This window comes from Athene noctua, chromosome 2 (genome assembly GCF_965140245.1).
Source record: "Athene noctua chromosome 2, bAthNoc1.hap1.1, whole genome shotgun sequence".
NCBI classification, from domain to species: Eukaryota; Metazoa; Chordata; class Aves; order Strigiformes; family Strigidae; genus Athene; species Athene noctua.
In genome coordinates this window covers 16,432,430-16,458,484 of record NC_134038.1, presented here as the reverse complement: position 1 = coordinate 16,458,484, position 26,055 = coordinate 16,432,430, and the positions used below count along the sequence as shown (strand labels likewise).

General features: G+C 37.3%; 1 protein-coding gene across 1 annotated transcript in view; it reads right to left on the bottom strand.

Annotated features, from left to right (window-relative positions):
* EIF3H (eukaryotic translation initiation factor 3 subunit H) overlaps positions 1-24,398 on the bottom strand; it is an 86,217-nt gene extending 61,819 nt beyond the window's left edge. The window contains exons 1-2 of the mRNA XM_074897603.1: positions 24,255-24,398; positions 3,724-3,880 (exon numbers count right to left, since the gene is read on the bottom strand). Coding sequence (XP_074753704.1) covers positions 3,724-3,880; positions 24,255-24,374 — 277 coding nt within the window. The 5' untranslated portion in view covers positions 24,375-24,398. The remainder of the gene's footprint in view (positions 1-3,723; positions 3,881-24,254) is intronic.
* Between the last annotated feature and the right edge of the window lie 1,657 nt (positions 24,399-26,055).

Here is a 26,055-nt window from a genome sequence, read left to right as displayed (position 1 = left end):
TCCCAGATTTGTGATAACAATTACTTAAAGCTAAAAAAAAGTTCTCATGTTTTCAGTAGTTTCTAGAAATAGTCCAATTCAAACTGCACTAAAAATGTTCTTGCACTAAAAGAACAAGTCGTTCTTGTAGGGTACGTGGGGGGTTTTTTTAAATCAAAAATTTTGATTTTGAAGGAATTCTGTTGCAGCAAATAGCAAAAACTTTAATATTAACTCAGGTATTAATGGCAAGAGACAAAATGGCACCATAACAAAAGCATATTTGAGCATATCTGAAGCAACTGTTGTTGCTAAAAAGTTAGAAATACCTCCTTATCAAACTGATTCTTAGATGTCATGCATACCTATTTCAAGTTCAAATTAAGGACATTTTCATAGCATCCTCAAAAATATGTTTTTATTAGATTTTCTCAGTTTAAAAAAGGAAAACATTAGCTTAAATGTGTCTTTCCAATTATCCAACAGGTTGTTTGCTCAAGTATCACCCTCCTGTACATAAGTTCAGTTCTCTTAATGATCACCTCAAGACCACAAGGCAAATCAGTATTTTTCAGGTGATATGTTCCTAGAGCTCCTGCAAAATGATATAGAAGAAATTATATTTTGGGGTGTATTCATTCAATTCTCATCATAGCAGATTAGGAGTTTGCCAGCAGATATCCACACCACAGCTTTTCCTCATTTCCAGCCCTCAGGAGAAGGGCAGCTGGGGTAGTGTGGCCCCTCAGCCAGTGCAACAGTTCCTGCATTAATGTAAGATCAAGTATGACCAAAGTCCATTAAGAAACAGGCCCAGAAACCTGGAATCTCAATAGGATTTTTCCTATTCCAGAATCTTAGACAAGGGAGGAAAAAAATTTACAAAAAGAAATATACACAGAAAGGAAGAAGACAATACAACATTATTCTGACCAAAGAGAACAACGTTAAGTGATGTTCTAGATGATGGAGGTACTTAAGTGCCAAGATCCTTATACTTCCCTTCCAAATCTCTGGATCTGAATTTGTGCAAACATATAAAGCCAGTTATGCTACTGACATAACATACAAATCTTGGTGGGAAGGAAATGCCTTGCTTGGTTTGGTTTTTATTATCCTGAATGTTAAGATTCTGGCATATAACAAGATTTCTCTGCTGGAATATCTGCATCTAGAAGAAAAAAGAATCTTTGAAAATCTGGCAGGATGCTTGTGTAGGGAAACACAGCTCCAGGGAAAACAAACAAGGAGTATTTATAAAATATTATTGGTTTTTACAATGGGAAAACAGAAGATAAATCTGTATAGAGCCTAATAAGGTACCTAACACTCAAGCTAGCAACCTCAAGAGCCATTTTGTTTGGGTTTTCATCTTCCCTAGACTCTACCACATAGGTCAAATGGCTGAACAAGCCCTAAGAAAAGAGAAGGCAGAATGAACACGAGCGCTGTGAGTTTTCTGAATGGTTCAGTCTATTTAACTGTATTCCACTGAGAAGAATAGAGAGGGAACCTCTCTGTGACCCATACAGTAGAGGCTAGGGAAGATGAAAACCAATACAAAATGGCTCTTGAGGTTGGCTTATAGGGTTCAGCACAGGCAAGCTCCCCTGACCTGGCTGTAAATTCCCTACCACTGCTAGAGGCATGCATCAACATCACTGTGACAGGTTCACTTTCCACTCTTGTTACCGAAAAACCATAACCAAGAAAACTCTCCAAACCAAATGATAGTTTAGTTTAGAAAGTTGACGTTGGTTTATTACAGTGCTGGGTGCATGGGGGATTTCTCCTCTTAACATGCACACTTTCCAGACTTTCTGCTCTGTATTTATACACAAAACTTGCACAGTTAGCAATTTTCCAGGCCTATGATGATTGGTTAGCAATTTACATACAATTATAATACTGCTGACACAATACTTCTACTACTATGCATGCTTAGGGGAAGGGTCTTCACCTGGGCAAGGGTCTTCTTGACCTACAGGCATGATTTTTAATATTATAATGAGGGTAGTTCAGCTGAGGATACATGGACCTTGAGTTTGGTTGCCAAGTTGGCAAGGTACCCTCTGCAAGGGCTAATTGCTCTGGGATAACCTTGCTCAAAGAAGGCTATCTACTTGCTCTGATTAGGGATACCTTTGGCTTTAACAGAGACATCTTTCTTGACCTAAGCATAATATTGTTACATTGTTCTAGAAGTTTAACCTTCAACACTCTGGCTAGAGTTTGCTATTTTTCTGTGCCTGCAGCACAGGAACAGAAGGTTGACAAGCTGAGGCATCCAGGTGAGGGAAGCTCCACAAGCATTGCCTTTTGCACCTTAATTAATTCCAGGATTATTGCCTACTTGTTGAAAAGGGAAAATGTCAGACTGGTAACGAGAGTCACTTTCTTAGAATGAAGTTTCTCCCAAGCAGGAACAGTTGGACCTTGCATACCAGATCCCAGGCTTACAGCTTCAGCATGGTAGTCATTATATGGTGAGATAACCAATTTCTGAAACTGAATTTATTTCACTCCTTGTTTGCCTGTCAACTACATGGAAATAATGCAGCCATTTTCTACAGGAAAAACTGAAACATAGGCTCCAAATAAAAATTTAGATTACTCCAACCCTTTGAAGAGCTCCAGAAGAGAAGGAATCTTTAAAACATCTTTTAGGCTTTAATAAAACATAGGTATGACTCAAGCACCACATTAATGTAGGACAACTAAGATTCCCTTGAATTTTGTCTTTTTTTTTTTTTTAATATAGCAAATAGTATAATCCCACAACAGGAGCAATAAGCAGCTAAGAAACCTTACCAAGTTCCAAAGAATTCTTAAAACAATCTGTTTTAAAGGCAAGGTCTGAGATGCTTTTGTAATAAGATAAAAGATTAATTGAATAATATCTAATCTCATTATAAACAAGAAAAAGCAGTTTATGCTTAAAAGATTAAGGAATCTTGCTCAAACTGAATTATCAAAATTAGATAAAAATCAAGCTTCCAACCTCAACTACTTTGACTACATTGCCTCTTTACTTACTCTCGAAGTTAATCTGTCTCTCTAAGCCCTAACAAAGAAGCGTTTCTACTAATATCATTACATACACACACACATATCACCAAGATTAGAATTGCAAGCCTTTTAAGTTTACTTTATCAATTTTATATCAGTCTGTGTCAAGCCAGTTAGACTAACTTACAGTGGCAATTACAAAACATTAGTAGGACCAGCAAGGAAACACCAAGACAGGTAGAAATCACTGATGTTACTTCTAGTTCACTTGGAAAAGCAAAAATATCACCCAGATTTCAAGTTAACCAGTACTTCTTAAGCTTAAAAAGTTCTGTCTCCAGGCTTTCAAGGAGTACTAAATACATACAAATAAATCCACAGAGAGGCAACCTACCTGCCTGACTACATATGTATACATGTATATATATACACATACACACACAGAGAGCCATTTTCATAAAAAGCTTTGAAGTCTATATAAATGCTAGACTGGAAACATGTAATTTCCTGTGTGGACAGTCTTATTCTAAAGTAAGTGTGTTCATATAATACAGTATTTATGCCTATAACTTTCCTTACACTGACAAGATTACAGCTGGACTCATTGATACCTCAAGTCAAACAAAAGCAGTCGCTGATCACATACAAGCTTCTGGTCATTATGGAAAAGAAAAATCCTTTTCTGCATGTGGCTTTTTTTTTTAACCTGAATTTTTGCAAAACTGTATAGATTACCTTCATCAAAGTCTGCATCATCTTCTGTATGCTGAGGGAAAGGGAAGCAGTTTGTGATTTCAAGTCTGTCATCCACCACAAGACCCAGCAGCACTCCCTGGACCACTTCATTCCCCTGTCCTTCTTCCTGGTAGTGTTTAATGATCTTTAACACAACCTACAACAGAAAGACAAGAAAACCATATTATGCAATGGGGTTTCTTTGTCCTCAAATGATATATTTAGAACTTCTAAACTGCTGAAGTGTTGCATGAATTAGAGCCGCAAACCAAGTGAGCTACTGGCTTAAACACCAGCAATTTTAATATAGGTTGAGGAACTGGAGGCCATCCTAATATTACAGGAGAATAAAGACCACCATTAAATGAATGGTCAAAATGCAGTTTTAGACCAATTTTCTCAAATACCCTTCTAAAATGAAATATTGATTTTCTTTTTTACTTTACGTTGTTGCTGTAACTGTTCAAAGCTATCTTGCAGGGGCAATAAGCTCCCTTCTGAGGGAAACATTGCACAAGAAACTATCAAAACACCTTGAAAGTAACTGCAGAAACTGGTAGGAAATTTTTTAAAGCACAAAATGCATCAAATTTTAGTTTCATTAACCTTCAAGATTATATCTCATTGCAGTTTTACTTCAGACAATAACGTAATTTATATTTCTGTAAACTGTGTCATAGGATATTTAAGGATAATGAATCATAAAAGAAAAAGGGAACACAAATTACTCATCATACTTCTAATAATTCTCACTTCCTTCCCTAAATCTGAACTCTACAATAATTCTCATGAGATGATACTGTAAATTAGAAGACTATGAAGAAAACCACTCAAAAATAGCCAATCATATGATAGAAATGCTTTACACTTAAATAAAATTTTATGCTTAACAAGAAAAACCAGAACAAGATAAAACACTAACCACAAACACAGAATTGAAAGTGCTTATGCTTTGTCCAACATAAGTGGGTTTTATTTCACTAAACCCTAATCCATCCAAGCAAAATACAACAGAAAATGTCTGATGACTATGGTGTCATTAAAGCAATACCACTTTAATGTCTGTTGGCAAACAGGCTAGTCTAATGGATTTCAGCTCAACCACACTGACAAGAGATTTTATACAAATACTGGTATTTAGTGAACATTCTAGGGGGGGGAGGGAGTTAAGACCATATTTACACATCAGGAACATGTATTTGTCCCTAGCTTTTTCCTTGGTTGTTTAGCAGAACTTTACGTCATAATTTTAAAACCATCATTAATGAATTAAAGTACTGCAATAGAGGTTAAATGGAACAAATGGGTGACTAGAAAATAAATTATTTACAAATACACTGCCTTCTTGGGGTAAAATGAGAAGACAAGAGCTTCACATACAGCCTGCTTGGGAGGGTGGGGGAAGAATGGAAAAGAATACTTTTTTCTAAATAAATTGGATATAAGTATCAAACAAGACTAACATACACAGATTCCTTGTTCATTCACAGTACCACTGATGCTTTCTCCTGCATCTAAACATACTTGCACTGAAGCTTCTCAATCATGGGTAGATAATACCGTTTCACCCCAATACACCCTCACATCTGCCCCACAAGTCCTTCGAAGCCATACCTTTTCATCCAATTTGTTAAAATAGGTCTACAGAGCAGAGAGACAAAGAGATACTTTGGTTATATAAAACTCATTTCATGGGAAAACAGTAAGGAAATTAAGATCACTGGGCAGTGAAGTGGAATGTAGCCATGAAAGCAGAACAGCAAACACCAGTTCAAGATCACCTGGATGTGAGTTTTCTATGCACGCTGACTGTCCCTGTTACTGTGAATCCTGTTTGCCTGTTTGATTCCATTCCAGGAGCATTTGTGATACGATGCCAATTTTATCACAGCATTTCTGATGATAATTGCTCACAGAAAGCAGCAATAAATGAAGAGAGCATGGGTTGTCATAGCGTATCAACGACTTTTCTGGGACATAAAAATATGAGTTCAAAAGCCTTAAATGCTAACCAAATATCTCAATACATAATGAAGTTATTACACAAGCCTGCAGTTTCCAATCACCAGCCTAAGACCACAGCAGATATTATCCAAGGAGATACAGAGCCCCATTTAGGCCTACCTGCAAGCTTGTTTACTAATGGAGCCTGAGAAAGTTAGCAGAGAAGGTCATGAACTCACTACTCTAAATTTCACACCCGTTAGCAAGCTGCAGAAGTTCAGGTTTATGACTGCACTGGAAAATACATTAGCTACCGAAATCATTTATAAAGATAAACGAACAAATCTGAGAAATGCATCCAATGACACATGATTCTTATTTTCATTTTGTTCTTTGTTCTGGAGAGTTTTATTTAGCACATAAGACACAAGTCTTTAGTGCAGCAGGCTCTTGAATTTGATTGAAAAACCTGCCATCAAAATACTACCATATGACCAAGAAGCAAACATGCACTAGAACTTGTGTTTCAGTACTAAAAACAGACATTCAGGTGTAAAGTAGAACTATTTCTCTAGTGACAACAAGACCAGTTTCAAACATTAAAAATGTCATTTCCATTTGTTTGCTAGTCTAGATACAGCAGGAGCTGATCACTATACAAATGACAATGCCATGATACTTCCTGATTTGACTGCACAAACCAATACTTCATATTGAGTAAACCATACACACTCCAAAAAAATGAACACTAACTTGTATCTAGACATTTAAAAAAAAAGATATGTTTATAAAGCATCAGAACAAAATCAGAATAGTTTTATGAATAGTTTTATTGGTCTGAAAATAAATGCAAGAAGTGATAAATAATGCAAGTAACACAACACACTGAGAAATACAAATCCATTTTTCCAAATGACACAGAAAAAAATATTCCAAAGAAACCAAAACGAACAGCCTATCTTTCATCCAATGCTAATTCACTTTCCAAATACTATTTACAACTCCCATCCACCTATTCATCTACTAAGAGATATTGTCTCTGTGTACAAACTGCAATTGTTTTAAAATACCATTAGACACTTCCCTGCTATACATACCATTGCTATGTGAAATTAACAGTAACCAAACCACATTTCATGTATTACAGTTATTTACATAATGCAGCTGGTCAGGTAGGAAATGCTATGTACTCAAGTAGAAAATGTATAAACTAATTTGACTTACCATTAAGAAAAAAAAAAATCAGATTTCAAAATTTGATACCTCTGAGCACATAAGTCAACAATCACATGAAGCTTAATTTAGTAAATACAATTAGTATGTAAGAAATATTGAGGTACACAAAAACCCTTTAGAAAAGGATATACAAGTAACTCCTAAAAAACCCTCAAGTCCCCCAGCCTTGTAAATTCAGTGTTCAAAATACCAAAGCAATTATTTAATCACTTGGAGTAGCCACCTACCAGATTTTAATGGCCATTAATCCTCAATTTTTAAAGAAAAACCCACAAAACCCCCACAAACTTGCAATTCAGCAGTGCTTCTAATCTGCAGATCTTCAAAGCACTACTCAGATGTTAAGAATGATGTCATATTACAAAAAAAACATTCTGAAACTATTAAAAACTTCAAAGATACATATTTTAGCTGTAGGAGTATAATGCCAAATTTTAATTTTGGCTACATCCTGACATCACAGTTGTTAATTTCAAAAGTTTGTATCTCACTACAGAAATACCTATAACATGAACCATCAGCTGAAATTATTGTAAGCCTTTGAGGGGGTCCTGGGAAGATTCCTCTGTAAAGACACGAATATGCCAAGATACAAATTTCTGCCTTTTCTTTGAAGAAAGACATCAGCAAATCAAAGCACTGAAGATATATTTACAATTGTGTTCCAGAGAGCAGAGCCGTGGAGTCACCACACTGAAACCAGATTTCCAGTACCTGTGCTGTCTTACAGATGCAATATCAAAGAAGAGAGAGTTTCTGTTGGCCCACTGGATATATGATGTAACAAGCTGATTTACAGTCTTAAATCAAGTATTTAAATCTTTTTGAATGCCTAACATTTTTTTTCCCACCCAAGAAAGCACTGTCAGCACAACCACTAGCACCACCTGCCAGCATCTGGGGAAAGAGTCTAAATAACACCGTGTTATGTAGCTGTTTTCAAACCAACCATAACCAACATGTACATCAAATGTAGAAGGTGCCACAACGCCCACATCCTCTCAATATTTAACACTAGTGAAAGTGTGATCAGTATTTAGCTTGGCAAAAGAGCCTTAAAAGCTATTACTGCTAATAGTGTCTGATATATTTTGGATACATCCATATCACATATGGAGCCTTCTCCAAATGAATTCTCAAAACTCAAACCATACACTTTTAGATTTAGGCACTACAGTATGAGCAGTTTTACTTAAAATCCTAGCACAGAGAGAATCATTAGTGTATTTTTGTAAATGGATAGATCTCAACTATCATGACTAACAATAACTCATGTAATTGAGTTTGAACTGTGCTAAAATCTGAGATGCCTAAAATTAAGACATCTACCAGAACACATAAAATGCATATATGGCACCTCTGGAAAAAGAGAGCTAGTTCACCTATTTAGTAATATCCAAATGAAGACATATCAAATTTTACACTAATTTAGTGGCCCAGCCTGCTTCCCCAGCACACACTACACCAAAAGCAAACCTACAACGTGCGTTATATTGAAACTTAACCAATTAGCTACACAAAAATTAAATTTAATTAACAGTTCTGAAATCCTCAGGTAAGCATAGAATGACTTTGTTTTTAAACAAAGACTTGAAAAAAATAAAACTGGAGCAAGATATAGAGAAACATAGGCAATGTTAACATTTTTTTAATAGTTCCACATGAGGGGTTTTTTGGGTTTTGCTTTGTTTCTTTTTTAAAAAACACTACAGATAAATGCTTATCCTACACTAACAAAAGACAAGTTCTGGAAGACGATCAAGCGAAAACTTGCCTTGACCCGATTTGTCTCCTGGCTATAGCACCACTTGATAAGACTGTAACAAAGTCTCTCAACTTTCCTGTCAGAAGGAACTCTGAAGTAAATTAAAGACACCACTGCAACAGTTAAGAGTAAAAAAACCAAATGTCTAATACATATAACGCTCACCTCCAAATGATTAAGGAGACAGATGTTTACAGGCACACAAAAAATTCCAACTTAATCAGTGCAGTCCACAGAAACATGTTCTAGAAAGCACTGTCTGACAGATAATGTGTCAAAAGCACAAAATCAGCAGGTTGATACCCTAAACTTTTGGGTATATACAGTCATGCCATGAGGTGAACTGAAGATGAGAGGTAAAACTGAATTTTCCATGTTATACTAATCTTGAGAAATATGACAATCTCTACTGACAATCAAAACCTGAATTCACTTAAATGCATATTCTAGATCATCTGTAGAGATCTTTTAAATTTTTCTAGATTTCCCTATTCAAGGGTGCTGATTTTTTGACCATTCCTGACATGACTGATGTCTAAACATTTATTCTTTCTTCCTCATACTTAACTTCGGAATAAAAGCGTTTATAACTGTTAGATCAATTTTATCTCAGGAGAAGTAAAAAACCCCATCGTTTTCTATTAAGACCTTCAACATCTTTAAATAATTGTTTTGACAGATATCTTCAATCCTAAAATTGGTGGCCAAAAAGAAAAGGCATTTTAATTCCCTGACAAGTAATCTGAAAGATAGTTAATCTGAACAAAATCTAAAGCCAAAAGGACAAGACTAAGAGGACCTGGAAAACAAGGTAACTTTAAGAAATACTGTTTCTGAACAAGTTCAGAAATAACAAATCTTACCTCTCACTGTTCTGTCTAGCACATATAATAGTCATTCTTTGGACAGAAGGCCTCAAACAGCCTACAATGTTTTATCTTTATCTTGACTGGCTAGAGCCCTAACAGCAACATTACAAAGCCTTTGAAAATACAGTTCTTGGAAGAGTAAGCTTATATTTTATGTCACTCAACGGCTAATAAACACCAGATGTTAAAATCTTATTTCTGAACTTGACAGAAATTTGGGGCTTAAAAACAATAATTATATAGGAGGCATAACAGAATGATGCATTGCATTTCATACTATCTCCATCGGTTACAAATATCAAAATCCCTTTTTGACATGAGTGTGGAAGTTTCCTGGAGCTGAGCCTGAATTCAACTCTTAAGAACAATGCATATTGATGTGAGGTGGTCCTCAAGTAGGGGAACCTACATACATTTTCACACAAAAATTATATAGGGCTCTGTTGGTTTTGTCTCATGTAGGTCCTCAGTACCAAATAATTTTGGAAGTCCATGTTACATTGAATGGAAAGGATTCCACCTTGAACTGTAGGGCAGTTTTAAGGGGTGGAGGAGGGAGGGAATGTTATATGCTCCTGTACTATTTGAATACTTCTGAGTATCAGAAAGTATATGAAAAGCATACAAAGCTTTTTGTACCCTGGGTGACTGATTACGTCAGTTGCTACCGTTATCACCCACTCAGTTTGTAAACCTCAAGATTTCAGATTATTATAGTACAAAAGGGAACCATCCATAACCTTCAAAAAGGAGAGCAGTTCCACAAGACCCACATTAGGCTGAAGAAAATTACCCAAGCCATAACAGATTATTGATCTAACGTCAATATTTTCAGTCACTTCTACTTGGTTTAGGAATCCTATCACTCTGTAATTATAGGAACCTCAATGGTTTTCTGCATTACCTCCTGCCTCATAAAGTGCTTATAGCCATCTAACTCGAACACTTTCCTGTGTGGGTTTTTTTTTTTTCCAACAGCACAAAGAAGGCAACAACATCCACACATAGCATTAAGCTAGATAGAATATACCTTGCCACTTTATCTCAGTAAGTGGCTGACTCAAAGCACAACTCAAACTCAGCAACAGGCCAAGAAGCATTTTATCGCTCTTTCCTGAACATCAACTGGTTATGTGCACTCTTTAGGGCATGGCTGGAAAAGATGTACCTTGCTTACCCTGAAGCTCAGTCTAGAAAGTAAACATTCAGTTCCTTTTTCACTTCCCTTAACTCCATTACACAGATAACGTGTATCTCAGCAACACATTCAATGTAAACTGAATGCAAAGCTTAAACCATCATCAGGTAATACCCCATATAAAATATTTCATAAATATCTTCTCTTTCAGTTTTTTTGTTATTTCTCTTCTTAAGAACTACTTCCAAACTGCTGTGATGCAAGAGCTCTAGAACATCCCTTCAAGCAAGAGGGAAAACAAGTCTAAGTAGAGGAGGGCCTTCCTCTACGGTGATACAGCCTGCCCACACCTTCCCACAATCCCAGTCTTCCAGCAAAGGTGGTTGCTCACACAGTGCAAGTCCAGGCTTCCTACATACACTGCCAAGTGACTGACACATACACTATATTTACCGGAAGCACATCCAGCTGCTGTACACATGGGTCACCTTTGCATTCTATTACTGGGACACCTCAAAAGCTGCAGGGACTTAAAAAAAAAGAAAAAGCCCCTCAAAACCCATAAAGCCTATAAAAAAAAGCTACTCCAAATTGTAAAAATAATTGATTTTATATAAAACCAGACACATGAAAACAAACAATTAATTAGTACCTAGAACTAAAACTAGTAATTATCTAAAATAGAAAAAGAAAAAGATTTTGCTACTGATATAAATAGGTGGTGGAATTCTACATGAAGAACTGAAATAGTGCAGACACTAAGCCTGTTTCTGTACAAATACAACATTAGAAACGGAGATTACTGGGTTTTGGTTAGAGGCCTGTTGGTTTTTCATAGGCTGCGGTTTTCCTTGAGTCTGTCAGGAACTTACATTAATCAGCTAATGTCTTGTAGGTACCATGAAACATCTGTTTAAGTCATTTATTTACTCATGCCCAAGTGAGCTGCTTGCTCTTGCAAAGGGAAGAAGTTAAACACAAAGTGCAGTGCACCAAAGGAAAAAGTCATTAAACAGTGCTAAGTTTGTTAAACAAAGAAACATAGAAAAATACCAAATGTTAATCAAGGTGTATTTTACCAGACTAATCTCTTCCTGATTTTTGTCCCACTACATTTTCATTTGGGTTTTTTGTTTGTTTGTTTTGGGGGGTTTTATTGTTTGTTTGGGGTTTTTTTGTTTGTTTTGGGGGGTTTTTTTGACTGTACAACAGTTCAGGTTAACAATCATCTCCATGGCTGTTCACAAGCCATTAGTACACTTTAAATATTGCTGCGATGTAAGTATAAATACAGAAATGTAATGGTGCATTTTAATTCTCCATTACCCTGTTCACACACTTCTATAATGCATTTCTCTGCAATACAAAGTTTCATAGCACATTTCACAGTACATGGATTCATGTTCATTCCCATGGAAACCATCAGGGCCACAGGCACTGCTGAATCACTTCCTTGCAGAAACATTTCTGTAAGGCAGCCCCAGTATTTCAATCGTTCCAGCAGCAGGGCATTAGATGTTATTAGCACATTGTTATGAGGCAGTGATAGGGCTGTAATAAGATTAACATCCAAAATTCCCCTAGTTCCAAGTGGGACAGAGCATTTCCCCAGGATTACTTAGTGTATTATTTCTCTTATTTCACAAATCTCACTGATTTCAAATATTTCTGAAAACATTCAGTACTTTAGCTAGTTTTTGGGAATTGCCAATACAATTTATATTTATTATTTTTAATGAATTCAGTACCTAACCATCATTTCAAGAATGAAAGCTGATGAATATACTCCTTTAGAGCACAACATATGGAAATTATATAGAAGTGGTAAAGGCAGTCACAGTTTCAATATTTTCCACTTGATACACCAGAGCCTTATGCTTATACTTCAACATACAGTCGATACATATGTTCTGTGTATTAGTGAATCACCATCATTCAAATAGTCACAACACTCACTAAGCTAGTCGTGTATTTGCAAGTAAAAGGTTTTCTGTTCAGCATCAGCTTCTAGCAGCTTCCCATAAAATGATTTAAAGATGACAGCCAAAAGCAGCAGTAGCAAATTTTATTTAACAGCGTATTTTTTAATGATTGTACCAAACTATAATTTTGAAGCTAAAGAAAAACTGCAAGACCGTTACCTTTATCTATTTGACCTTCAAAAATTAGTAAAATAGGGCAGAGTTAGATGGGGAGGAGGGAGTGAGGACTGATTTGAGGCTAATGATCTTTTTCCAAAGACCATAGCCGCACAACAGAACTGGAATACATATACTATTTAAGGGTGTGCCTTAAAATCATGACTTCCATATGCATTCAATAGACCCTTCCAAGTAACCAGTATAATCCCTACTGGACACGACTTCCATATCATTTTAATAATTTATAACCTTTTGTGCATGATTTTTTCCACATTCAAGCACTTATCCCTTCTGGAAAATGCTTGGTTATATGCTAAGGGGCTACAACAGAGACAGATCCTCCTAGTAACAGGTAGTGCAATCCAGAGAACTGAGCGTGGACTGAATCTCAGTTTTCCTGCTAACTTAAAAGTATAAAACTGAGGAAAAAACACGAAAGTCAGTTATTGCTGCTAAGATTCATCTTCCCCATCTTTCAAACAGAGATAAGACTTCCCTTCATATCACCATCTGAACGTGTCCATGTGAAAACCACTTCCAGAAGAGGGCTCCATTGCTAGTAACACTACTGTGATAGCGAGATTAAAAACAACCATTCTATCACTGAGAGTGCCAATGGATGAGGCAGTATGGCTTTTAAATTGTTCCCAAAAAGTGATGATAGCTGCAGTAAATACCCTATACGTCATCTAAAGTCTAAAAAGCTTTAATCAGTTCATTTTTTACATTGATAAAAATGTCATAGTAAAAAAGTAACTGTCCTAAGTGCTCAAAACTCAGCCCTATGTTAATGAATAATTTTGTCAAGGAGATTGCTTATTTTCCTCAGATACACATAAAAAACCCCAAACATTGACAAGGAGTGACACATCCAACTAAGATCCTAAACACCAAATGGTCACAACATTTGTTTAACTTGAATAGGTATGTATATTGCGTATTGCACAGTTATGGGGTTCCATGGAAAAGGAAGGATGCTCAGCAAATGGATTGCAAAGCAGGATACAATGTTTAAGCAGAACAAAGGCAGAGACTGACAAGCCTTGTATGCTCAAAGCAACATCCTAATCCTCCTTTTCCAGTAAAAGACCAAATATTTATAGAGAGAATTAGCCCATTATTGCACGCATACAGCAAAATTCAGGTGCATCTTCAAACTCCAGTGAGTAACTTTAAAATTAGATTAAGCCAAAATAAATTAATAAAATGTTTATCTGAAATAAGCACCCACATACAAGTCATTCAAGCATATTCCCACATGTATTCCTAAATAACTTCATGTATGCATCTTAGAAAAGACATTATCAAAGTTAAATAAGTTATACTGTCTTTGTTTTGGACTCCTGATTTTATATTATTGAATAATCTTACAAAATGCCAACACAAATACTTACTATACAAGCCTGAAATTTTCCGATTTATTACATTAACAATTTATGTACTTTCCATTAAGATGATACCATTATGTTATACATAGTTGAACTCCTAAGCATTATTGTTAAAGCAGGTATCACATCTCCGCAATCTCAACACTGCCTGAAAATTAAAAAAAAAAAAAAAAAAAAAAAAAGAACAGCACACTCAAAACTGTACCATCACCTGAGAATGTATTTTAAGTGTGTGCAAATATGGAAAAATAACACACAAAATAATCATATCCAAAAAATGTCCCTAGCAAAGATAAATAAATTTAAAAAAAAAAAGCCTATAGCAATGCTAAGTTGAAAATACATTATCTTTTTTCAAATATTAGGAAAAAATTAAAATACTTCTCTTCCTACAAGGCCTCTCATAAGGTCTGTAAGTTTTATTTAAAAGGTGGAAGAAAAAGTCCTAAGACATAATAGGGCACAGAAGAGGTTAATTTTATACATACTGCAAAGGGCCTTTCAGCCTCCGTACCTGCTGGTTTTCTACCTGTGGCCTGGCATATCTTGTGTACTTCTCTCAACTGCACCATGCTGTATGTCAGGTGCAAAAGTCTAAATTTGTTACAATAAACTGAAAACCAAAGAAGAATATTTAACAATGTTTCAGTGTGCAATAGGAATAATTAATTGTCTCAGCAACAAAGCCAGTAATTGTCACCTCTCCACTCACAGATACAACAATTTAACACCTAACAAGACAAAAAAGTAATGCTTATTATCTCGTTTGTTTCTGATGTAACATTTTAATCATTAAAATGTACTAAGTTATTTGAAAGATACTTGGTGGAAATACTCTTTTCCTTAGTATTAACACAGCCAAGGAGGTATCACAAGAGCACGATTTACTGTTTTCAACAGTTACACATACATAATTACAAGGCAAAAGACCAACTTGATATGCACAAAACTGGAACAAAAAGTAATGAGAAGTTTAACTGTTAATGACAGCAGTGTAAAGGGCAACACATTATTTCTCCTTGCACAGAGCAAAAAAAGACTGTTTTGAAATAATATTTTCCCCTTCAAGTCTTTAAGTATAACACTGCTCAACACATTTAAGTCACCTCCACATTTAGATTAACTCCTTTTGTCAGCACACTAGTTTCATGGTATGAAGTGATACCAGATGTTGTAGTTTTAAATCCCTCACTAGAGTATACTTACTATGATACTTAGTAGATGCTGAGCACACCAATGCACTGTTACAAATTATTTAAAGTTTGTGCTCTGTTAGCAAGCATACCTGCTATCCATTGACAAAAAATACTGAAACTTTAATCCTCAAACAACCACAATGTGGGTACTTTACCCATTTCGGGTTAAGAAATCTTCACTAAGCCTGAAAAGTCCAAGGAGGTTCTTGACTTTTCAACTTACTAGTACACATCAAGGCTTTCTCTTTGAAATGTAAGCATGGATTTTTATGTCAGAAGTTTCCCTCTGGGTTAGATTCATGCAACTCAATGTACCTGAAGATTAATAGAAAGTATATATGTATCACCCTACTAATACAAAATGCTTCTGTCTTCTCCATGGTTCAAGATATCCATCAAGCTAGTATTCAATTTGCACACTAACTCTCAGTGCCAGCATAATCTGATCTAAATTTTTAGGGAAACGGGTCAAGGAAAAGTGAAAGAGATTAAACTTCAACTTAAAATTCCATATGAACTCCTTTGGAAGACACACAAAACACAATAAAGCCTGAGGGATGTTATATCCTAAAACCCCATTCCACAGCTCTGCAATGTCAAGGAACTGTACAGAGAACATCAGGCAGAACACGTAGTCCGGGCATTCTTGCAAAGTCTTCACAAAGGGCAAAGGAGAAGAGAAGAAACCACAAGAAAAGCTACAGAAAGCACAATCTTCACAAATTAAGAAATGTCAGAGATTTTTATCCAGCTCACAGGCTTCACTATTATTACCAAATACACAAATACTACAGAAATTTATTCCTTTCTTTCCAAGAGTGTCAAAAGTTGTCATTATAAAAAGTCCTTAAACAGTCACTTGCAAGATGAGTCTCAAAAACTAATTTTCAGTAAACGTGGTACCTTATTTCATTTACTGTGATCAAACATACCATCCAAAAGAGCTCCTCACTCAAGAAGCTAACTAGTCTTTCCCTATTAACAGCTGGGGATACAATCCTATCTACCATAGGCCTTTAGGACAAAAGTGACTGGTAATGAGAAAACAAGGCACAAGCAACTTAAATACCACAACTATGGATAGACTAACTATTGAAAAGCAATTAAATAATGTTATGGTGTTTTAAAAAACATAGATTCACATGTTTTTATCTACATTCGAAATAATAAAAAAAATAAACCTCTACATACCACAGAAGAAAACACAAACTGTTAGGCACACTATACCATCACCAAATCAGGGATGATATAATGAAGCTTAAAGTAATAATCTTTGATTAAATCAGTCATATCTGACAAGACAAATATCTACACTATAGCCACACTGGTGCAAATACAAATGCAGACAGTGAGAAGTTCTAACCATCTTCTTGACATATTTATGTTTTAGCCAATGTACTTAATATAAGTAAACTGACAAGGATGTCTTAAAGTTTGTATAGAATATAAGTTAAACCTTAAGAAGTACATCTAAGTATATATTCAAAGACTCACAGTATTAAGTCACTGGAACAAATATTAACCTGGCATTAGAAGATCATCTTGAGTATTAACATGGCATCTCATCTCACAGTTTGATGGCCTAAAGATTCAGGTATCCCTCACACATTGCTAACAATAAAGGCTTCTGTTCAAAGCTCTAGCAATTTTCAATAACTACAAACTGGCAATTTATAACTAGTAGTAAGGCTTTCCACATTAGCAGCTATGAAGATAAAGGAATAGAAACCTAGAGTCATTTTAAGAAGCCTTCAAAACTTTTGCTACTTTCTACAATATGTAACATTTGTGTGCAATGGGCACATAAAGTGTAAAAAGAATTCATAGGTGGTGTTTAATAAAGAAGGGAACATCATTCCCATTAATGTGGGAACAATTCCCACAGTCAACACTGTGTTCACCAAAAGCATTACTGGATATAATTTTCTGAATGCATACCTAAATTCAAGAGATTAGAATTTTAAAAAGAAAAAAAAAAAAAAGTCATGTATCAGTGCTTAAAAATTTAGATGAGGAATTTCCTTTACATTTGCTGTTCTTCCTAGAATATCCTCACACAGAGGATTTGCAAAGAATGAAACAGCATCCAAGTAAAAACATAACTTCCTTGTGACTACTCTGAAGGCAAACTTGATCAATAAAAAAACCCACTTATTTGGCCTAGCAGCCAGCACACTTGCCTTGCTAACAGATCCCCCAACTCCCAACCCACAGCTGTTATTTTCCCAAAGAAAGTTTACATATATTATCTACATACGACCAGACACAACCCATAATCCACCACATGGAGTAACACTGGTTTTGAGTATTAGCTCAATTTCTGTATTACAAAAGGTTTCATGCTCATCTAGTAAAATTGCTACTTATTCTGCCTGATCTTATGTCTCCAAGTGATACACCAGGTATATCATCTCTGCTTTCAGAGTTTTGTATCTTGCTTGATATCACTACTAAAATTGTGAGAACTGCAGAAATATGCTGAGGAGGCCCTTGGTAAGTGCAATTTCAGGTAGTTGAGTAGGATTAGAAGTGTCACTAAAAAAGCATTCTAGAAAAGTCACCTTCGATGGAAATTCTGAATCTCTTATTAGGACTACACCGTTTCCCAGTACTTCCAACAGCTGACAATTTAAAAACTGGAGAATCTGTATGCTGCTTCTTTATACAAAACCAAACTGTCAGGTATTCCACGCATGAGCTTTCCCAAGAATACAAGTTCGCAAGAGTAGGCTATGTAGAAATAGGAAACCAGTCTATAAATGAAGAAAACCAGTCTCACACCACCCTACAGCCATCAACCTGCTGCTTCCAATAAAACTATGTAACACCGAGCCTAAATAATGTTAATATACATTTCATTACTTTGTTGAAGAGAACACTAATACTGCAAAAGGAAATGCTAAAGAGTTACTATAAGCACAAGACAAGGTTACCCTGCAAAATTCCATTGTACTAATGCAGCAAACTGGAAGATTTTTTTAATGACAAACACGCGCTCCATCTGCTCTCATGGTCACAGTACAGTTACTTTAGTAACAGGGTTTCTCTGTACTCTTCGCCTCATTTACTCACTTTGCTGTGTGAGAAAAGGATGTAAAGGTACTGCAGAGCAAACAGTTGGCACTTATACAGTTAAAGGCTATAATCCACTGCATATGCAAAAGAGGCCAAATAAAAATGGCAACAGCAGAATAGTAATTTTGGAAAAAAACCCTTACAATTTAAGAGATAATAAATAACTATCAGGAAATGCAGCTGATCAGAATTGTTCATTACACACTCTTCTATGATTATAATGGCTCTTATTTAAAATTGCAGATGCGAGAAATCAAAGTACCTTTATCCTTAATCCAATAAACCCAAAATTAACACAGTATTTCCTTTTCACCCTCTCTCATTTGAAATCTTCCCCTGGAAAACAAATAACAGGGTTCTGAAGAAAACAGCAATGTTCCACAAGTGGGTTTGTGTCTGAAACCCTATGCAACAGAGTAGTGTTTCATAGCACAGCCATAACACCAAACAAAAACAATTTTTTGTTGTTGTTGTTACATTATCTTCATGGTGTAATGCAGAGCCTAAATGCTTATAGGACAAAAAATGAAAAAGAGGAAAGATGATGTTTGTTAGCTTTAAGGAAATAAACATCAAGATATGAAAAAACCTAAAGCAGTTGTTCACGTGATTCTATGAGGTTATTTTCAATATAGCTATATGTATAAATCAACCATACAGCCCCATCAACCACACTCCCAGAAAATATGTGATTTTTAGAGACAGCTACAAAAGTTTTGGGTATGCAACTGAAGTTTGAACTTCAGACTTAACATCAGTTTCATACAAATAAGGAAAATTAGTATTTATACCCAAATCTACAAATTCAGACCACTCAGACTAATAACTGTAGGTACAAGAGTCCAGTAAAAGTTCCAGCAGATGTATGGATTTTACTCTGCATTTTGACATAACTAAATGCAATCATTTGGTAACCTAACCTTCTCCCTGCTTTCTTACAAGAAACATGAATGCACAAGCATCTTTCTTTTTTGTACATTAACACGGAAGGTCACTTGACTGCACAGGTAGGTACTCATAAAAGAAAACCGCCACGTCTGTTCAGCTAAGCTGAAAATTTCTTTCCAAAGGAATAACTACTGCTTATGTTCTAAAAATCCATCAGCTTATAGTTTGAAATTTATTTTACCTTACTGAAGGAAAATATAAGGTCAGTGAACCAAATCTGATTAATTTCAGCAGCTAATTCAAAAAAAAAATTCAATTCTACTAAAGAATTTCTAGAAATACAATAAACAAGAGTCCATTAACACCTCATGCAAAAAAAAAAACAAAATAGTAAGCAAATTATGGCACTGCTTTACATTTATTTCAGACTGCATGTGATAATTATTACCCCTTTGGGGAAGATCCTGAGAGTGGCTTTTGAGTCCCTTGCTATGAAGTGCCATACAAATGTGAAACTGAAAATCTAGCAAGCTTATAAGCATTGAAGATTTCTTGCAAAGTCATGCACAACCTAGTCTAAACTATGCCCATGAATTTTGTCAGAAATAGCCTGTTCAAGCTATAACATGGTTCTGTCAGTTCAAGCTATACCTGGACCCCACTATTGATAAAAAAAATTCAGAAGAGCCTCCAGCAAATGAAGTAAAAGCTACAAGTTACAACATTTTTTGTATCTGTTGCCACTTCCCCAGTCAGCAGGAAAAAAGGATCAATCTGGTGCAAAGAAGCAACTGGGAAGAAAGCCTATGTTCTTTCCTTCCATGCATTCCTCACACACACACCCCCCAGCGCTGTGCTACCCTCTCTCCTCCATATATAAAGCTTATAAAAAGCATATGTTATATATCCTTTCTTTCAATGAAAAAGTGAACAGAGACAAAATTCAATTATCTATAACAAACTCCTAGATGTCTGGCCACAACAACTTTTCCAATGTGAGTGGCATAACTGCAATTAATTAGAGTTGCAATCAACTGTGAATACAGCTGGTACATCTGGAACTAGCTGCCCTGATCTATCACCAAGCAGGTGACAGTATACAGAAGTCCCAGAACTAATAATAAACCAGCGTAATTTTTTAGTCTTCATATGCCCAAATTCTGTTTAAAGTCACATTCTCAAACAGCGAAAGATGATCATAAGGTGATCTTAACCATGTATTTCTTTTAAAACACAACTACAAAACAGTTTGAGGGGACCACATCAGATACACATCCCAAAAACATAAGATCCTAAGTCAGTAGATTTATTAGTCTTGTTCCCTACAGAGGAAAACTTATGATGTCCATGCTCATGTCTTCCAAAGTTGCTGGTGATTTTAGTAAACTTCAGAAGCTAAATTTATTTCTACAAGAGAGCTCTCTTTCTTAGGGATGCCATCCAAGTAGATAGCTGAGTGAAGAGACTATTTGAAGAATAAGCTCACTCAACTTCTAAAAATGACTTTAGAAAGCAATCTGCACAAGGTAAAAAAGCTTACAGCACTCCAAATGGACAAACGGTTTTAAGAGGGTGTGAGCTCTAATTAAGTCCAAAAGCCAAATGCAAACCAAGCTGCAAAAACTAAGTCTTGCTTTTGGTTTTTTTTTTAAACAGTTCTTACATTAAAAGCACCAAAAGCATAATTAGTTCTTCTGTGATTAATTTACATGGACACTCACTATAAAATTTACAATTACTGTTTCTAAGAACTCCATAAGGCATTTAAGAGTCTTCATAAAGCTCCTTGTATCCTTGTAGTCATAATCATCACAAATTTGAGTGATCATGTTAACTGCTAATCTCTCAAAAAAGCAGAAACATTAAAAGGTTGCCTATGTGCCATAGCCATACAGAAACAAATCCAGAAACATCCTATGCATGTGATCACCGCAACTGTGAACACCAGTTTTCTTTGGGCTACTGAAGTGGAGAGAACACAACGGAATCTCCATTTAAAGTTCTGCAACAGGAAGCAAAGACAACAAAACATGATGGATTGAACTCATCTTCTGATCTTTTTTTCAGGATTAGTCAAAAACATAATGGCATTCCAAATTTGAAACTGCCAATATAACTGCATGCACAGATAACGTCTGCTACAAATCTCTCAAAAAATGAATCAGAAAACAAAACCACATTCAAGCTACCAAAACCATAGTACAATCCTTGGAACCTCATTGTCATTCTGATACAGTAGTTAGCCATATTATCATTTGATGACTGAGACCTTAACTGTCTAGCAGAAAAGCTGACAGAAGAGGGTACGGACTTGTATTTTTCCTCTTCTTTTTGTCGAACTGTAAAGATCAGAAATCTACATTCACATTTCATTTCAGAAGCATTTTATAAACAAACATTCAGGTACTTCAATCAATCTATCAAGTGTCTACAGCATGACAGAGTTCTCCCTCAATCTTCCTAAACATTGGGGCTATTATTTTTTGCAGAATAACAGTGCAAACATTTTTAAGACTTAAGCAAATTTAGCTTATCTTATTAGTTAGGGTTTCATTGTTGGCTTTTACTCCTGACATACACCAGGGCTTTTTAATTTACTATTGTGTTACCTGAAACAAAACTGCATTTGATCTATATCCAAATTACATCATTATGTAATAAATTAAGAAATTAATCAGATTAAAGTAAGAAGTTAACTATAGGATGCTCTACTTGTACCAAATTTTAAAAGGAGGCCAGAAAAGTAGGTATTGTTGCATTGTTATCTATTATGTTTTAAGGTAACATACTGACATTCAGAACTTCTCTTCATTAGTAATGAAGAGAATTATTAGTATTATTTTCTTTTCCTTTACTGTTCCTTTGAAATAACAAGCTTTCTAAAAGTATTTTCACACTCTCTCATATACAGAAGACTGATGCATCTTCTATTTTGCATATACAGACACAAAACATACACGGCATTCAAAGCAGTCCCATTTGAAAGGATTGCTTATGCCAGCTGCCAAAGATGAGGCACCAGTGGAGAGAAAGAGATCAATAACTTCCTTAACACCCACGAAAATCCATCCCCAGTTTTGGCACATTATCACCCTGGACATCATGAAGTTGACTGATGTAGTCTTGTGAGAGAACAGACAACACATTTAAATCAGTAAGACACTAGAAATATTTTAGCAGAATTTCAGTAACACATTCTGAGGACGTGCAATGGGACCCACTTTGTTTACCAAGCAAGCAAATTCATGCCAACACTTCTCTTCACTACAGGTGTCATAGAAGTTTGCAAACCACACTGTTAGTGTCCTGAAAATGCTTTGTGTAAGATCCATTGAGAGACATCTTCAGCAGGTGGAAATGTTTCCACCGTTTTCAGTAAGTTACTCATACAAACTCCAGGCAAGAGGCACCACTGTGCTGTACCAGAAAAATACACAAGGACAAGACTTTAAAAAAAAAGCATAAAGCAAAAAAAGTCTTCATAGGTCTTTGTTGGACTGTCAGAAGCAGACCATCAGGGCCACTCAACAGTCGATTTGAATGAACAGTAGTTCACAAAGCAGACTGCACATCTGATAGAGGACAGTTTTGAAACATCTTTTATTTCATTATTTCACCCTTTATTTCATTAAATAGGAACAAAAGAAATCAAAGTTAACAGTTATTAAGTACAAAAATGATAAAACAGCTTTTACATCCACAGAAATGGAATTAAAAGTGCCGACCCATATCCTGCTCTTAAGTATTCTTTTTCATTGTTCCCTCAAATTTGCTAATAAAAAGCCACACATGCTTCATTGTCTATCTGGCTCTAGCCTGCTTCTAACAGCAGCAGTCTGTTGTCAGCTACTGTATTTTAGTGCTATGTTTCACAACCAGTCAGTTTTCATCGCTTCTTGAAATTGCTGTGTGCACCAGAGCCAGAGATACACGGGCAGTTGAACAGAATAATCCAGAAATACTCTAATTAATTCAAATTTTCTCTTTCATAAGAACCACTATACACAAATAAGTTATTCTTCCTCTTCCCAAACATTTACTATACAGCATTCACTATAGTGTGTAACTCCAGGATAATGACTGCGGACTGTCACTAATAAATGCCAACTAGGCTTCAAAGCTTGCCCCAAAACTATGATCTTCCTTCTCATTACCAGTATACTGAGTCTCCTTCACGCTTCACCTATACAGTGTCCTGGTGACACTTAGGAAAGATAAAGAAGAAGTAACAAACAATGGTTCTATCCTTGAGAAGTTCAAGTAACCATTTTTTCCCCACTTTATATTATTGTGAGTAATACCAATTGTATGAGACATGAACTGACACAAAAACGTCCAGCTGCAAAGCCAAGAACCAAAATCAACTGCAGCAGACACTCTTCCACTTAAGGTCACCTCTATTAGGATGGCTTCCTTCAACCCACCGTTTTCTTATATTTCTTACTAATAACACACAGTAGGTTCTAGCAGTCCTAACAGGGGAGGCAAACAACACAAGGGATGAGGGAAAAATCCCACCGTGCTCGTCACCTCTTACAACTTTTCAACAGTCTGAGCTACGAAAGGTGAAAACAGAAAACCAGAGCAGGGGAGCTGAAGGAAGAAAGGGAATATTTAAAAGCAATAAACTCCTGCCCTGTCCCAGCCCTCGCTCACACAGGGGAGGGAGTCGCTCCCCGCGCAGGGATGAGCATACGGGGAGCCAGGCCACGGGCTGGGGAGCTCGGGGGAAGCATGAAACCGCTTCTGCCCCTCGGGGCGCCACAGCGACACCGTCCCCCGGACGCATCACCACGCCACAGACAGGACCAGCCCCGCCGGCGGCTCCACGCGGCTGCCCCGCCCGCCCGCCCGCCCCTCCGCCGGCGGTGGCCCCGGCCCCTCCGCTCACCAGCCCGTCGATCTGCACTTGCTTGACGGCCGAGTCGCCCGTGGCGGCGGCCTTGCCTTTGCCTTTCGAGGCGCCGAAGCCGCTACCGGCAGCCCCGGAGCCTTCCTTGCGCGACGCCATCTTTCCCCTCGCACCGGCCGGAAAGAGAAAAGCGAAACACCGGAAGCGGCGGCGCGGCCGCGCGCAGGGACGCGGCGCCGGGCGGAAACTGGACGGCGGGAGGCGCGTGCGCAGTGCGGCGCGGGGCGGTGCGATGGCGGCGGCTTGTGATGGCCCCGGGCGGGGCGGGTCGGCCCTGGCTCGGCAGCCGGCACGGCGGCCCCGGGCGCAGGCTCCACGGCTGGAGCGGGAGGAACCCTGTGCTTTGTGTAAGGAGTCGGTGGCCATCCCGACTCACCCAGCCTGGGGCGGGAGAGGGGCCGAGGGCCCTTCCTCTCCGCATGCCTCCACATGGCGGCTGGCGCCTGGCAAACCGTTTCTGACAACCTGGGCACCTCAGGCTGTGCATGGCTTCATCGGGCGGTTCTGATGGCAACGGTCCTGTAAAGTTACAGCTATGCCACCGGGCCAGACTTGGCCAGGGTGTGCAGTGAGGGTCCCCCAGCAGGGCTGAGGGAGGCTCTGCTCAAGGGGAGCATTTACACCTAATAAACCAGCTTGATACTGAGGGAGAAGCACTTCCAAGCGATGAATAGATTTGAAAGCTTTGAGTTTTAGCTTTAAAAAAAAAGCAGCCTGCTATGGAGTTAGGCAAGTATCTGTCTTGAGGATGAGTAATAAGTCCTCAGTGCACTGCGAAGGGATACAAAGTCTTAACATTAGATACAGACAAAACCCTTAACTCTCAACTACTCAGGTTGATGCCAGGAAAGGGTTTAAGTGTTGTATTAGAAGTTAACTGTTGGGTTTGCTTTGCTGATCTTTTCTGTTCAGTGTTGTGGGTTTTTTTCAAGTATTTCAAACCCTACACATTGTTCTGAAACATGGAGTGGGCTGTGAAAGGTAGACATACCAAACACTCCAAAGCTCTCCAGACACTATGCCAAGTATGTGACCTCATAAAAATTCACCGTTAACCTTTTCAACAGTGTAGGTGACACTAAATTCTTGCTGGGGGAGGAGAACATATTTAACAAAACCAATACAAAAATGTAGCTGCATTTGCCAGCAGAGGCCCAGCGTTTGCCTGTTCCTATAAAATGGCCTTAACATCATGAGAGTATTCACTGCAGCTGCCTGCATCAGGACTGCAACACATTCAAGAAAAGCATCTAGTATAATAATAATCATTTGCACCAGGCAAACCTAAAGAGCACTGATACCACTGACCAGATCTGCATGGACTAACAACAAACCTAGATACCCAGTTTAGCTAAGAACACCTCACGATAGATGTCTAAAGTTAGCTGTGATGAATCCCACTTTAGATTTCCCTTTAGGAAAAATCCGTTAAATAGAGATTAAGGGTGAAGCATAGAATTGCAGCACCACTGAGGTCAAATGTGTCTTGTGCGGCAAAGAGACTGAGTGTGCATGTGGAGCGGGATTAGGGCGTTGTTCTAAAAAATAGGTTTGTAGAGAGGCTGATGCAATAGGGACCCAGAGTTTCACAGCAGTATGCTGTGGCCAATGAGCTCAAACATCACGTAGGTGTTGCAAATTTGAGTCCAACCCTTCACAGGTTTCCATGACTGAATGTTGCACTCCCACTGGCACTGCCTTTTGAAGTTTTTCTAGAGAAAAAAATTGGTTGATTCAATATTAATATTTTGCTTTGCTGTTATATACACATACATATCCA